At 44.6% G+C, this 12,037-nt stretch overlaps 1 protein-coding gene across 2 annotated transcripts in view; it reads left to right on the plus strand.

The window, feature by feature from the left end:
- Window positions 1-12,037, plus strand: part of DENND11 (DENN domain containing 11) — a 45,019-nt gene that overhangs the window by 24,759 nt on the left and 8,223 nt on the right. For both annotated transcript variants that reach the window (XM_022579453.3, XM_022579450.3), the window contains one exon: window positions 9,168-9,321. In XM_022579453.3, the coding sequence (XP_022435161.1) occupies window positions 9,168-9,321 (154 nt within the window). The remainder of the gene's footprint in view (window positions 1-9,167; window positions 9,322-12,037) is intronic.

Raw genomic sequence — 12,037 nt, forward strand, 5'->3', positions numbered from 1 at the left:
ATGGGTCTTTTACCTTTACTCTTGGCTGGGTAGAAGATCCTAGAATCTTTTCTTTCTTCCTCTCAGGATGCTGTAAATGTTGTGCAGCAGTATTCTGATATTGGTTGTCTCAGAGAAGTCTCTTTTGTCTAGATCCCTATAGATTCTTTATCTGTGACGTTTCTGAACAGCTTTTCTCTGGGGTAGTTTGTCCCTTTTTATCTATAGATATGACATTTATTTTTAATTTCAGGAACCTTTTTTTCTACAATAAAATACTAAACTTTTCCTCTGCATTTTCCCTTCTTCAGGAACACGAGTTATGTGTATGTTTTCTCCCCATTGTCCTCCATATTTTTCATTTTGATGATTTTTTTTTTCTTCTTTTGTGATACGTGGGCCTCTCACTGTTGTGGCCTCTCCCGTTGCGGAGCACAGGCTCCGGACGCGCAGGCTCAGCGGCCATGGCTCACGGGCCCAGCCGCTCCGCGGCATGTGGGATCCTCCCGGACCGGGGCATGAACCCGTGTCCCCTGCATCGGCAGGCGGACTCTCAACCACTGCGCCACCAGGGAAACCCTTGATGATTATTTTAATAGCTCTATAGTGCTAGAGCTGTCTCATTAGTTTACTCGATTATTCCCTGTGGTTAAGCAGTTAGCATGCTTCTAATTGTTTTAACTGCTCCTCTACATTTTGGAGCTGTGATACATATTTTTCTGTATTTGAAACATTTCCTCAGTTTTGTGTCTCAGAAGTAACATTGAATTTAAAATAAAAAACATTTTTATTGGGATCTTGACACTTTAAAAAAATTATTACTGCTTTTGAAAAATTAATTTCCCAAGGAGGCAATACATACTCGTCGTTCAAAAGCCAAAAGTTATAAGGAGGTATTATATTAGAGTCCTGGCTAAATGGTGATAACGGAGGCCCCAAAATACACTGGCTCAAATAAGACAGAAGATTCTGCCCCATGTAATGTTCTAGAAGTAGGAGGGTGGTCAGGGTGAGCAGCCTCCTGTCCCCACCATTCAGGGCCCACGCTGCTTCTCTTATTATTCTGCCATATCCTAAGAGTGATTTTGTGTTCTAAGGTGTTCTTCTCACCTGTTTGAAGCTGCTCACCACTATTATGTCTGCATTCCAGCCCGTAGGGAGGAATGAAGGGCCCGGAAGTTGCATACATCACTTCTCATATCCCATTGTCAAGTCCTCAATCACAAAGACACACCTGACAGCACAGGGCACTGGGAAAGGTAGTCTCTAGTTGGGTGACCTTGTGACCGGTTAAAATTCGGGGACTCCTGTTGCAAACAGCAAGAAGAGAAGAATGGATTTGGAGGAAATTTTAGCAGCCTCTGCTTCAGTTTGCCCCCCCTGGCGACCTAGGTATCCGTGTGTACTCTTCTTCCCAGACACAGAGGACATTCCTCCCACCCCGAGACATCATAGAGCCTCATGTGGTTAATGTTTCTAGTCTAAAATCCAGGGTTTCTGTGTGATTTGAGGCAATCAGGACATGGTTCTCTTATCCTGGAAAGCTATGAAAGAACAGTCACGTCCTCCATTCCCACTTCCCAAATGCAATATAGAAGTAGAGAAGGAACCACAATACAAGCTCCCACTTGAAAAAGAAGAATCAGAAATAATATGAGGGGTCGTTAGTCCATAATAATAATGAAATTTGCTGAGTAGGGTTGGCAGAGACCCCTTGTCCTCACAGAGCAGTATGCTCCTGGCTACACCTTGGTTCTGCTGACTAGAATCTCCTTGTCCATTTTCCTCCATGGCTCCTGGCTTTGCCTTCTGAGGGTTCTTTATCCATTTTGTGCCATAACCACTTTTGAAACAGGCATTGGTGAACATTGGAGAAAGCTGCATGGCTTTGGAACATGTTTCCTGCTGGTGTGGATTTGGGGGTCTAGTGATTTCTTTAAGGGTTGAGAAGCCAGCTGCTTATATAGGCCAAGAACATGACAATACGGATGAGATCCGGCAATTTCAGGGTGGTATGGCCGTAGACAAGAATATGAAAATACAGATCCCTCAAAAACTGAATAGGCTTCTTGGTCTGTTTGCTTCCACTCAATTCCATGTAAAAATATCCACTGCCAAAGATCTCCTCTGGGTCTTAGTTTTTAAGTCAGTAGATGGTGGCCTAGTTACTGATCACTGTTCTTGGCCTATCTATCTTTCCCTGGTTTTAATGGCAACTACCTTGAGACTGTAGCCTAAATCTGGGCTTTATAAATGGGCAGACTCCCACGTCTGGGAGAGTTTCTTAGAGACTTTGAGAGAAATTCTTATCTCCTGCATTGTTTTTTTTAACATCTTTATTGGAGTATAATTGCTTTACAATGGTGTGTTAGTTTCTGCTGTATAACAAAGTGAATCAGCGATACGTATACATATATCCCCATATCCCCTCCCTCTTGTGTCTCCCTCCCACCCTCCCTATCCCACCCCTCTAGGTGGTCACAAAGCACTAAGCTGATCTCCCTGTGCTATGTGGCTGCTTCCCACTAGCTATCTATTTTCCATTTGGTAGTATGTATAAGTCAGTGCCACTCTCTCACTTCATACCAGCTTACCCTTCCGCCTCCCTGTGTCCTCAAGTCCATTCTGTACATCTGCGTCTTTATTCCTGTCCTGCCGCTAGGTTCTTCAGAACCTGTTTTTTTTTTTTTTAGATTCCATACATATGTCTTAGCATACGGTATTTGTTTTTCTCTTTCTGACTTACTTCACTCTGTATGACAGACTCTGGGTCCATCCACCTCACTACAAATAACTCTATTTCGTTTCTTTTTATGGCTGAGTAATATTCCATTGTATGTATGTGCCACATCTTCTTTATCCATTCATCTGTCCATGGACACTTAGGTTGCTTCCATGTCCTGGCTATTGTAAATAGAGCTGCAGTGAACATTGTGGTACTTGACTCTTTTTGAATTACGGTTTTCTCAGGGCATATGCCCAGTAGTGGGATTGCTGGGTCTTTTAAGGAACCTCCATACTGTTCTCCATAGTGGCTGTATCAATTTACATTCCCACCAACAGTGCAAGAGTGTTCCCTTTTCTCCACACCCTCTCCAGCATTTATTGTTTGTATATTTTTTGATGATGGCCATTCTGACTGGTGTGAGGTGATACCTCATTGTGGATTTGATTTGTATTTCTCTAGTAATTAGTGATGTTGAGCATCTTTTCATGTGTTTGTTGGTAATCTGTATATCTTCTTTGGAGAAATGTCTATTTAGGTCTTCTGCCCATTTTTGGATTGGGGTGTTTGTTTTTTTGATATTGAGTTACATGAGCTGCTTGTATATTTTGGAGATTAATCCTTTGTCAGTTGATTCATTAGCAAATATTTTATCCCATTCTGAGGGTTGTCTTTTTGTCTTGTTTATAGTTTCTTTTGCTGTGCAAAAGCTTTTAAGTTTCATTAGGTCCCATTTGTCTATTTTTGTTTTTATTTCCATTTCTCTAGGTTATCTCCTGCTTTTTGGGTACAGAGGAATTGGTTTTTTCAGTCCCATGGGGTTGCAAATATTTCAAGCCTCAATTAATTTATATTGCAGAACTCAGAATGTACACCCTTACGCTGTATATCCCACCATTTCTGCTTGCAAACTGACCAAGTCTTGCTTATTTTCCTCTTGCTGTTGTAGTAGTAAGATGAAAACTACTAAAAACTAAAAACATCAAGGAGCTATCAGTGCTCTGTTTCTCACTGCTTCCCTTAAAGTTACAAGTTCAGATGATACAAGGCCTGTCTTCCAAGTTATTGAAGTTCTAGCAAAGTTTTGTTTGTTTGTTTGTTTTTTAGCGATCTTCCCTTTCTAGCTACTAAGCCAATGCTACAGTGTGGTTTTTGATACTATGGTAAATCATTCCTAATATCATTTTCTGCTTTAGCTCAAATCCAGGCTAAGTTGCTATAACAAAGAAACCCAAAACACAGTGACTCAAACAAGGTAGAAGTACAGCTTTCTAGCATGACCACCCCAGAGGAAGGGAAGTAGTCCAGTGTGGTAGATGGCTTTGTTCCACTGGGTCATTTCTGGGACCCAAGTCTTTCTGTTTTGTGTCCTGCCATCTGCTAGAGTATTGTCCTCACCCACATGGTAAAAGTTGATTCACCATTACTAGGTCTTGCAGGAACGGGAAACCCGCAGGAATCCCAGAAATTGGACACATCGCTCCGGCCCACGTTTCATTGACTTATTCTTAGTGTCTAGCCACACCTAGCAGCAAGACAGTCTAGGAAGTGGGGTCCTTAACTGGGTGGCCATGTGACCAGCTAAATTTTGGAAGGTTCTGTTACTAAGGGAAGAAGAGAGTGGCAGTCTCAACCACTGGCATAAAATGAAGTCTTCACCCAGTTCCCATATCCATCCAATAATCCCAGTAATCACTGTTGATTTCCCATGTATCTTTCCAAAGTTTGTCTATATACAAATACAAATGTATGTTCTTATTTTCCCTCTTTTCATACAAAAGGTGGCATGTTATACATGTTGTTTGCACCTTGCCTTTTTCATTCAACAATATATCTAGGAGATCTTCTCATATTAGTACATGGAGAGCTTCTTCATTGTTTCTCACAGTTGTGTTACGTGCCCTGTGTAAAAGAACCATGCTTGCTTTATCAAGTTGCTTACTGATAGACATTTGGTTGTTTCCAGTCTTTTGCTGTTATGAGGCTGCACTGAATACCTATGAGCAAGTATAATTTCACACATGAGTAGTATATGTGTACATTAAATTTCTAGAAATGAAATTGGTGATTCAAAGAGCATATGTGTTTGTAATTTTAATAGATATTGTCAAATTGCTTTACATAGAGATTGTACCATTTTACATGCCCAGCAGTAATGCAAGAGAATGCTGTTTCCTCACAGCATTGTCCACACAAAAATACAACTTGTGGATTTTTGGCATTCTGATTGGTAAAACATGGTACGTGAGTATAATTTTAATTCGCAGTTTTCTTAGGAGTGAGGATGAGCACCTTCATACATGCTTGAGTCATATATATTTACTCTTCTGTGAACTGTTCCGAGCCTTTGCTACATTTTTTTTTTTTTTGCGGTACGCGGGCCTCTCACTGATGCGGCCCCTCCCGCTGCGGAGCACAGGCTCCGGACGCGCAGGCTCAGCGGCCATGGCTCACGGGCCCAGCCGCTCCGCGGCATGTGGGATCTTCCCGGACCGGGGCACGAACCCGTGTCCCCTGCATCGGCAGGCGGACTCTCAACCACTGCGCCACCAGGGAAGCCCCTGCTACATTATTATTTTTTTTTTTGCTATATTATTTTTTGATCGTTGTTTTTTTCTTATTAATTTCTAGGAGTTCTTTGTGTAATATGGAGATTTGTTCTTTGTGATATTTTTTCCACTTTGTCGTTTGTCTTTTAACATTACTTTTTGTCATGCAGATGTTTTTCTTCCTTGAGTTCGATGATATTCCTATGGCTTCTAGATTCTGAGTCATAGCTAGAATGGTTTTGGTGATTAAAGAGGGCTCAGGATAACATGAGAGAAGGACTTGCATGAGAAGGTATGAGGAAAAGAAACAAGTGTAGTGATGTAAGCCCAGGTCTAGGCAGGGGTGATACTTGACTGCAGCAATGACTTTTATATAAATTAGCTAGACTTGATTTTTGAAAACACTGAATCCATGTTTTATATTTATTCTTACTTATGATTTCCTAACGTTATTTGTTAGTATTTCATCCATAACTCTTGGCTTCGATATCTCCCTAGTTAGAGAGTCTTTTCTGTGACTATTTCTTATTAATCAGAAGGTATTGGAGAACTACTATATAATTTTAAAGGATTAATTTTAAACCACATTTTTGACCTTGTTTAGATCATGTTCAAACAACCTACTGTAAAATAACATTTCAGAGACAGTTGGTATAATTTGAAAGTGGACTGGGTATTAGTTTGGATTAAGGCACATTATTTTGTTAGGCAAGATAATGCCGTGGTGGTTATGTTATTTTTTAAATAGACTTTGTTAGAGATGTATGCTGACATATTTATGGGTAAAACGTTATAAGGGATTTGCTTTACAACATTTCAGGCAAAAGAGTGGTGGGTGGGCGGGCGGATAGGGTATAGATGTAACCATATTGATAAAATATTGTTGAAACTAAGTGATGGATAATGGGGTCTATTATTCTCTTCTTTCTACTTTATGTTTGAAATTTTCCATATTGAAAAGTTTAAAAAGACTAAATATAAAATTAACATAGAGTTATTGCAGAAAACTGAAAAATGGACAAAGGCTAACGGGAAGAAAAGAACGTTGGGCTTCCCTGGTGGCGCAGTGGTTGAGAGTCCGCCTGCCAATGCAGGGGACGCGGGTTCGTGCCCCAGTCTGGGAAGATCCTACACGCCGCGGAGCGGCTGGGCCCGTGAGCCATGGCCGCTGAGCCTGCGTGTCTGGAGCCTGTGCTCCTCAACGGGAGAGGCCACAACAGTGAGAGGCCCACGTACTGCAAAAAAAAAGAACGTAATCCCACTAGCCAGACATATCTGCTGTTAACATTTATATCCTTCTGGTCTTTTTACCATGTATAAATGTGTACATACACATTAATTAAAAAAAAAAAAAGAATGTTGAGGTCGTTTAGTATCTAAATTTTCTAACCGAAAGGCATGTTAACGTTTCACTGATCATGAATAATGATACTCCTTGTCGTCATTTTGCTGGTTCCATAGCGTCTCAGTATACAGACGGATTACAGGTTATTCAGTTGTTTCACTGTTATTGGGCTTTTAGGCGGTTTCTTATTTTTCACCACCGTGAACATGAGTATCCTTACGGGTAAAATGATTGTTCATATCCATATACAGATCTTTAGGCCTCGTTCCTAGAAATGGAATCATTGGGTTTCAGGGTATATACAGGGTACAATTGGATACAGATTTCAAGTGACCCTTCAGAAAGGTGGTACCATGTTGTACCTGCACCAGCAACAAGTGGGAATGCCTGTTCTTCTGTACTTGCAAGGCCAGAAGACAGACTGGTGCAGAGCAGTAACGAGTACACAGGAGTGATGAAGTGTAATTGCTGTACAGAGGCATCTCTGATACTTACATTGGGTGCATTATTGCCTGGTGTGGTGGGGAAGGGAGGGTTAGTTGCGGTGGGCATCAGCATGGACGCATAGCTTATGTTGTATCAGTGAAGGGGCTGCGGGCTTACGTAGCACCCCAGTGTCTCTGGTCCTTCAGGGGAATCCTTGATCTGGCCCAGAGCCTGTGGCTTCAGGTCAGTAGCACACATTGTGCTGGTTACTCTCTCATTTTTACATTGTCATGTCTCTTGGGCACTTTCCATAGATACTTGGGCTGTGTTCCTTAATCCATGTATCTGTGTAGGTAAGATCACAATGAGAAGCCCGCGCAACGCAAGGAAGAGTAGCCCCTGCTCAACGCAACTAGAGAAAGCTCGTGCGTAGCAACGAAGACCCAACGCAGCCAAAAATAATTAATTTTTTAAAAAAATGTAAATTTGCCCTAAGTTCTCTTCCAGGGCTTGGCCTGAATCTTCCCCATTTACCCACTGTTTCCGAACCCTCCCTGTGCACCTAGCTAGACTCTGCCCCATGTGCTAGGGAGGAAGGAACCTAGTGTTCTGTGAGGGGCTGAGATATGTGAGGCCCATTTTCTGCTTAACTCCATTTACACCTCAAAATGATATCGTGGTGTTACTAGTATCTGTGTTTTTAAGGAGGGGAAAAAAAGCAGATTTTGAAAAGTTCAGTAGCTTGACCAAGATCTCACAGGGAAGAAGTGGCAGCCGTAGCCTTGACACGAGGAGCTGTACGTCCCTCTGGAGCAGAGATGTTTGGGGAGCAGCTGGGTACCGGTTGGACTGTGCAAATCTTGAATCTGAGTTTGTGTCAGTGTTTGGAGGAAGCCGGCAGTGACAGGTTGGGGGCATCATTGCCTTTCAGCCATCATTGTACCAGGGCCAACCGTAATTGGTGATGCCTCCCCTTGCTCAGTAAAGCTATATTTTTATTCTTTTTCAGTGTAAGAGAATAGAAATTATAGGGTTCTAAAGAAATTTAAATGGACTAAAAAGGTTTTAGTGCCTTTTATTTCTCCCTGTATTCGTTTTCTAACGCTGCTCTAACAAAGCACCAAAAACTCGGTGACCGAGAACAACAGAAATGTATTATCTTACAGTTCTGGAGGCTAGAAGTCTAAAATCAAGGTGTCAGCAGGCTTGGTTTCTCCCCAGGGCTCCGAGAGAGAATCTGTTCATTGCCTCTCTCCTGTCTTCTGCAGTCTTTGCTCTACCTTGGCTTGTAGATGCATCACTTTGATCTCTGCCTTCATTTTCACATGGTGTTCTTGTGTGTGTGTGTGTTTGTGTGTGTGTGCGTGCGTCCAAATTTCCCCTTTTCATAAAGACACCAGTGATACTGGATTATGGCCTCATTTAAAATTCAACCCATTGTGCTGTCAGTAATCATAGTGCCAATATGGTACCCACGGTCCTCCTGTGCTTGACCTGAAGACAGGACTGGATTCTCCATTGTCCAGATGCTCCAAGGCCTCAATGTTGCTTTCTTGATTTGGGGGTTAGTTGACAGAACTACCCACAGCCGAGTCTCTGCCACCCGAGCAGCCTAGGTTGGGGAATAAAAGAGATTCTGAGCTTTTTATTACTTGGTGCAAAAATTATAAGCCCTTCGTGACATCCAGTAATTGTTTTCCGTTATTTGAGACGTTGAGGGGTACTCTTCCGTCTTATTCTTTTGTATCGGCAAAGCAAGAACACGAGCATGCTTTCTAAACAAAGAGCAGCTTTCAAGCAGGGAATTTGTGGTCTTCCAAGTTACCCCTTCTCTGGGAAGCATCCTTTGCTCGAGAACAATAGACATTAGTTACAGTCTGTTAATTCCTCCTCTTTCCCAGGAGGAGGAGATTGCGTCCACAGCACTGTTGGGGAGTTTCAGAGCCTACGTTAGAGTTTTTCATAAGGAAGCTTCTGTAACACCAAAGGAGGCGTTCTAGGCGACCTCAAGAAGGGGGTCTTTTAGTTTATCCAGGCCTTTGCCCTCCCCACCCCCCACCAAAGTAGTACTTCCCTTGGGGCCAGGGAGTGAGTGGCAGGTCTGTGGGAAGAGCCATTCTCACTGTGCGTGTGTGTCGTGCAGACACCAGCTGGAGACACCGGGACATTACTCTCGTCTGGCTGCATTCTACGAGGACAAGAAGGGGGTGCTCCGTGCCAGTCCGGGGAGAGGTGGCAGCCTGCCCCCTGTCTACTGGCTGCCTTCCATCCACCGGTACATGTACCCTGAGATGAAGGTAGGTCAGCCCCGGACTTAGGTCAGGGGACAGCAGTTGTTGATTATTGTTTTCATGAATAAGGAAATTGTGTCTTGGGCTGATGCCCAAAGTCTGCTTTTGATAGAATAGGATTGTAACCTAGCATTTGATGCTTTTAAAACATAAGGCAAGTTATCTTAAACTAACATGCTTTCTAATACTTCTGTAATCATGGTGCAGAGCCGTGCCGGCGGTGGTGGACTCCTGGTTCTAGCGATTGCCTCAGGCAGTTTAAAGGCAGACATTTGAACTAAAGATGAAGCGTTTGCGCAGTTAAGATGTTTCTTAGTTACAGTAGTTTCGGTATTCCTTTATTGTGTATTTTTTTCTTTGTAAATACTAGAGTATGTTTATTTACCATTAACGACACACCCAGCCAAGTGTTAGGCGTTGGGAGGGTACAAAGATCACCCCTCCTCCTCCTTTTTCCCCCATGCCCCCTCCTCCATCCTGCACTTCCCCCTTCCCATCTCCCGCCACCTACAGGTGGTCATAAGATACTTCAGTGGAAATTTCAGGCTCCCTGGTAGAGAAATTATGCCATGAGTTCTAGAGAACTCTGGGAAGGCATCTTGCAAGAGGAGTTGGTCCTTGAAGTATTTGTCTGGAGGAAAGTGAGGGGAGCTAATTTCAGACTGCGGGAAGGCATGAGCGACAGTGGGGACCACGATCCATCACTTTGTCAGCACCTTCTGTGAGTTAGACATTCTGCTAGCTATTTATCAGTGACTGGGATTGAATTTCAATGTCAGCTGGCCAGGACAGAAAGGATTGGAAAAATAGGTTGGAATCAGATTGTAGAGATTCTTCAATACTAGGCCATGGAATTTGAACCTGAATAAGTACCAGTTAGGGTCTTGTTAGGAAAACACAAACTATGTCAGATATTTCGAACTAATTCAGTACAGGGAATTGGTAATACAGGAATTGGAAAACCAGAGGCACGGAAAGGTAAGAAGATAACCTAAACACCAGAAATACAGACAGCGGCACCACCCTATATTAGTTACCTGTTGCTGCACCACGGATTGCCCCCACATTAATGGTTTAAAACAGTACATATTTGTTTCTGTGAGTCAGGGATCCAGGCGTGGCTTAGCTGGGTCCCCTCTTCATGGTCTCTCATGAGATTGCAGTCAAGGTTGGGGTCTTATCTGAAGGCTTGACTGGGGAAATAGCCACTTCTGAGCTCACGTGGTTGTTGGGAGGATTGAGTTCCTTGAGGGCTGTTGGACTGAGCGCCTTGCGGACTGTTTGTTGCCCCCAGTGGGTCTCTCCGCGACATGATGGCTTGCTTCATCACAGCCAACAAGTGAAGAAGACTGTTGGCAAGATGGAAGTCATGATCCTTTGTACCTAACCGTGGAAAGTCACAGCCCTGCAATGTTGCCGTATTCTCGTGGTTAAAAGCAAGTTCCTCAAGAGGAAGAGGGGGTTGCATAAGGCCATAAACACCAATAGGTGGGGACGTCCCTGGGGGTTTGGAGGCTGCCTGCCACGTGCTCCCGGGGCTGGAGTAACAAAGAGGGAAAGGTGACGTTATCAAAACCGCAGGAGCTGGAGGAGGGGCGCTGCACAGCTGGCGCTCAGGCCGCTGGCACTGTGCACCTGCGACGTGTTAAGACATTTTAAGTATATAGTTTGGTGAATTTTTTACAAAGTGAACACATACATAAAGAAAAATTTTAAATAAGCTTATAAAGTAGAGGTCAGATTTAAGACTGTTACAGACGGGAAAAAAAAAAACCCTGGAAAGTGAGAGGAAGGCAGGATCGCAGTCTCTCTGAGGCCCAGCGGTGGCTGGTCAGTGTTCCCCCAGGGAAATGGGAAAGTGGGAGAGAGACAGAAATGGGGGGAGTGAGCCGCAGGAGCAGATGCATTTCCTAGGGGGCTGCAGGTGAAAGGTGAGGGACGAAGCGTGAACCCCGAGGGACTTGCCAGCAATGGTGAAAGAACAGGAAGAGGAGAGCGTAGCTGGCATGAAAGGGCAGAGGGAAGACAGGTGGGAACTGGGCAAGTCGAGAGAAGCAGCTGCAAGGCCACGAGGAGGGAAACGGCTTGGAGCAAAAGCAGGAGAAATGTGGGTGGCGCCGTGCAGCTGGGCCTGAGACGGGTCGAGGCGCGGTCTGTGGGGCCGCCTCTCTCCGAAGTGAGGAGGGCCCCTCGCCGGGCCCAGGAGGGGCAGCCTCCGCATGCCCTCCTGCAGTCCCCTGCCCTCCCATCGCGGCTCGCATCAGCCTGGCCTTTAAGGGCTCGTGCGCCCACCTCTGCCGCCAGCCTGTACCCTGTGCCAGGGCAGGGCCTGGCCTCCTGTTCATTGTGGAGCCAGACTGCTTAGCTCAGGGCACAAAGCGAGCACGTGGGAAGTGCTTCCTGCCCGAAGGCACACGTGTCCATGAATGAATGAATAAATAAGTACAGGCAGAATTGAGGGCTGCTGGTTTACTCTAGGATTCTAGGGCCCAGGACACAATTGGGCAAAACCCTGCCAGGCCTGCGTGCAGGAGAGGCACACGTTTAGGGCGTGAAGATAAGCAGAGTGGGCGCTGAGAAGAACCTGAGGGGCTTTGGCTCTGTTGTGTCTGGTTGGCGGGCGGAAGCCGGCGGGGGCTGAGCGGAAGAGTCAGGAGAAGGGAGGGAAGCAGAGGACGCGCGGATTTCACGAGACAGTGCGACTGGACGCGGTGAGCAGCCG

This window comes from Delphinapterus leucas, chromosome 9, assembly GCF_059928025.1.
Source record: "Delphinapterus leucas isolate spDelLeu-1000000601 "Yukka" chromosome 9, BTC_Dleu_Yukka2, whole genome shotgun sequence".
NCBI classification, from domain to species: Eukaryota; Metazoa; Chordata; class Mammalia; order Artiodactyla; family Monodontidae; genus Delphinapterus; species Delphinapterus leucas.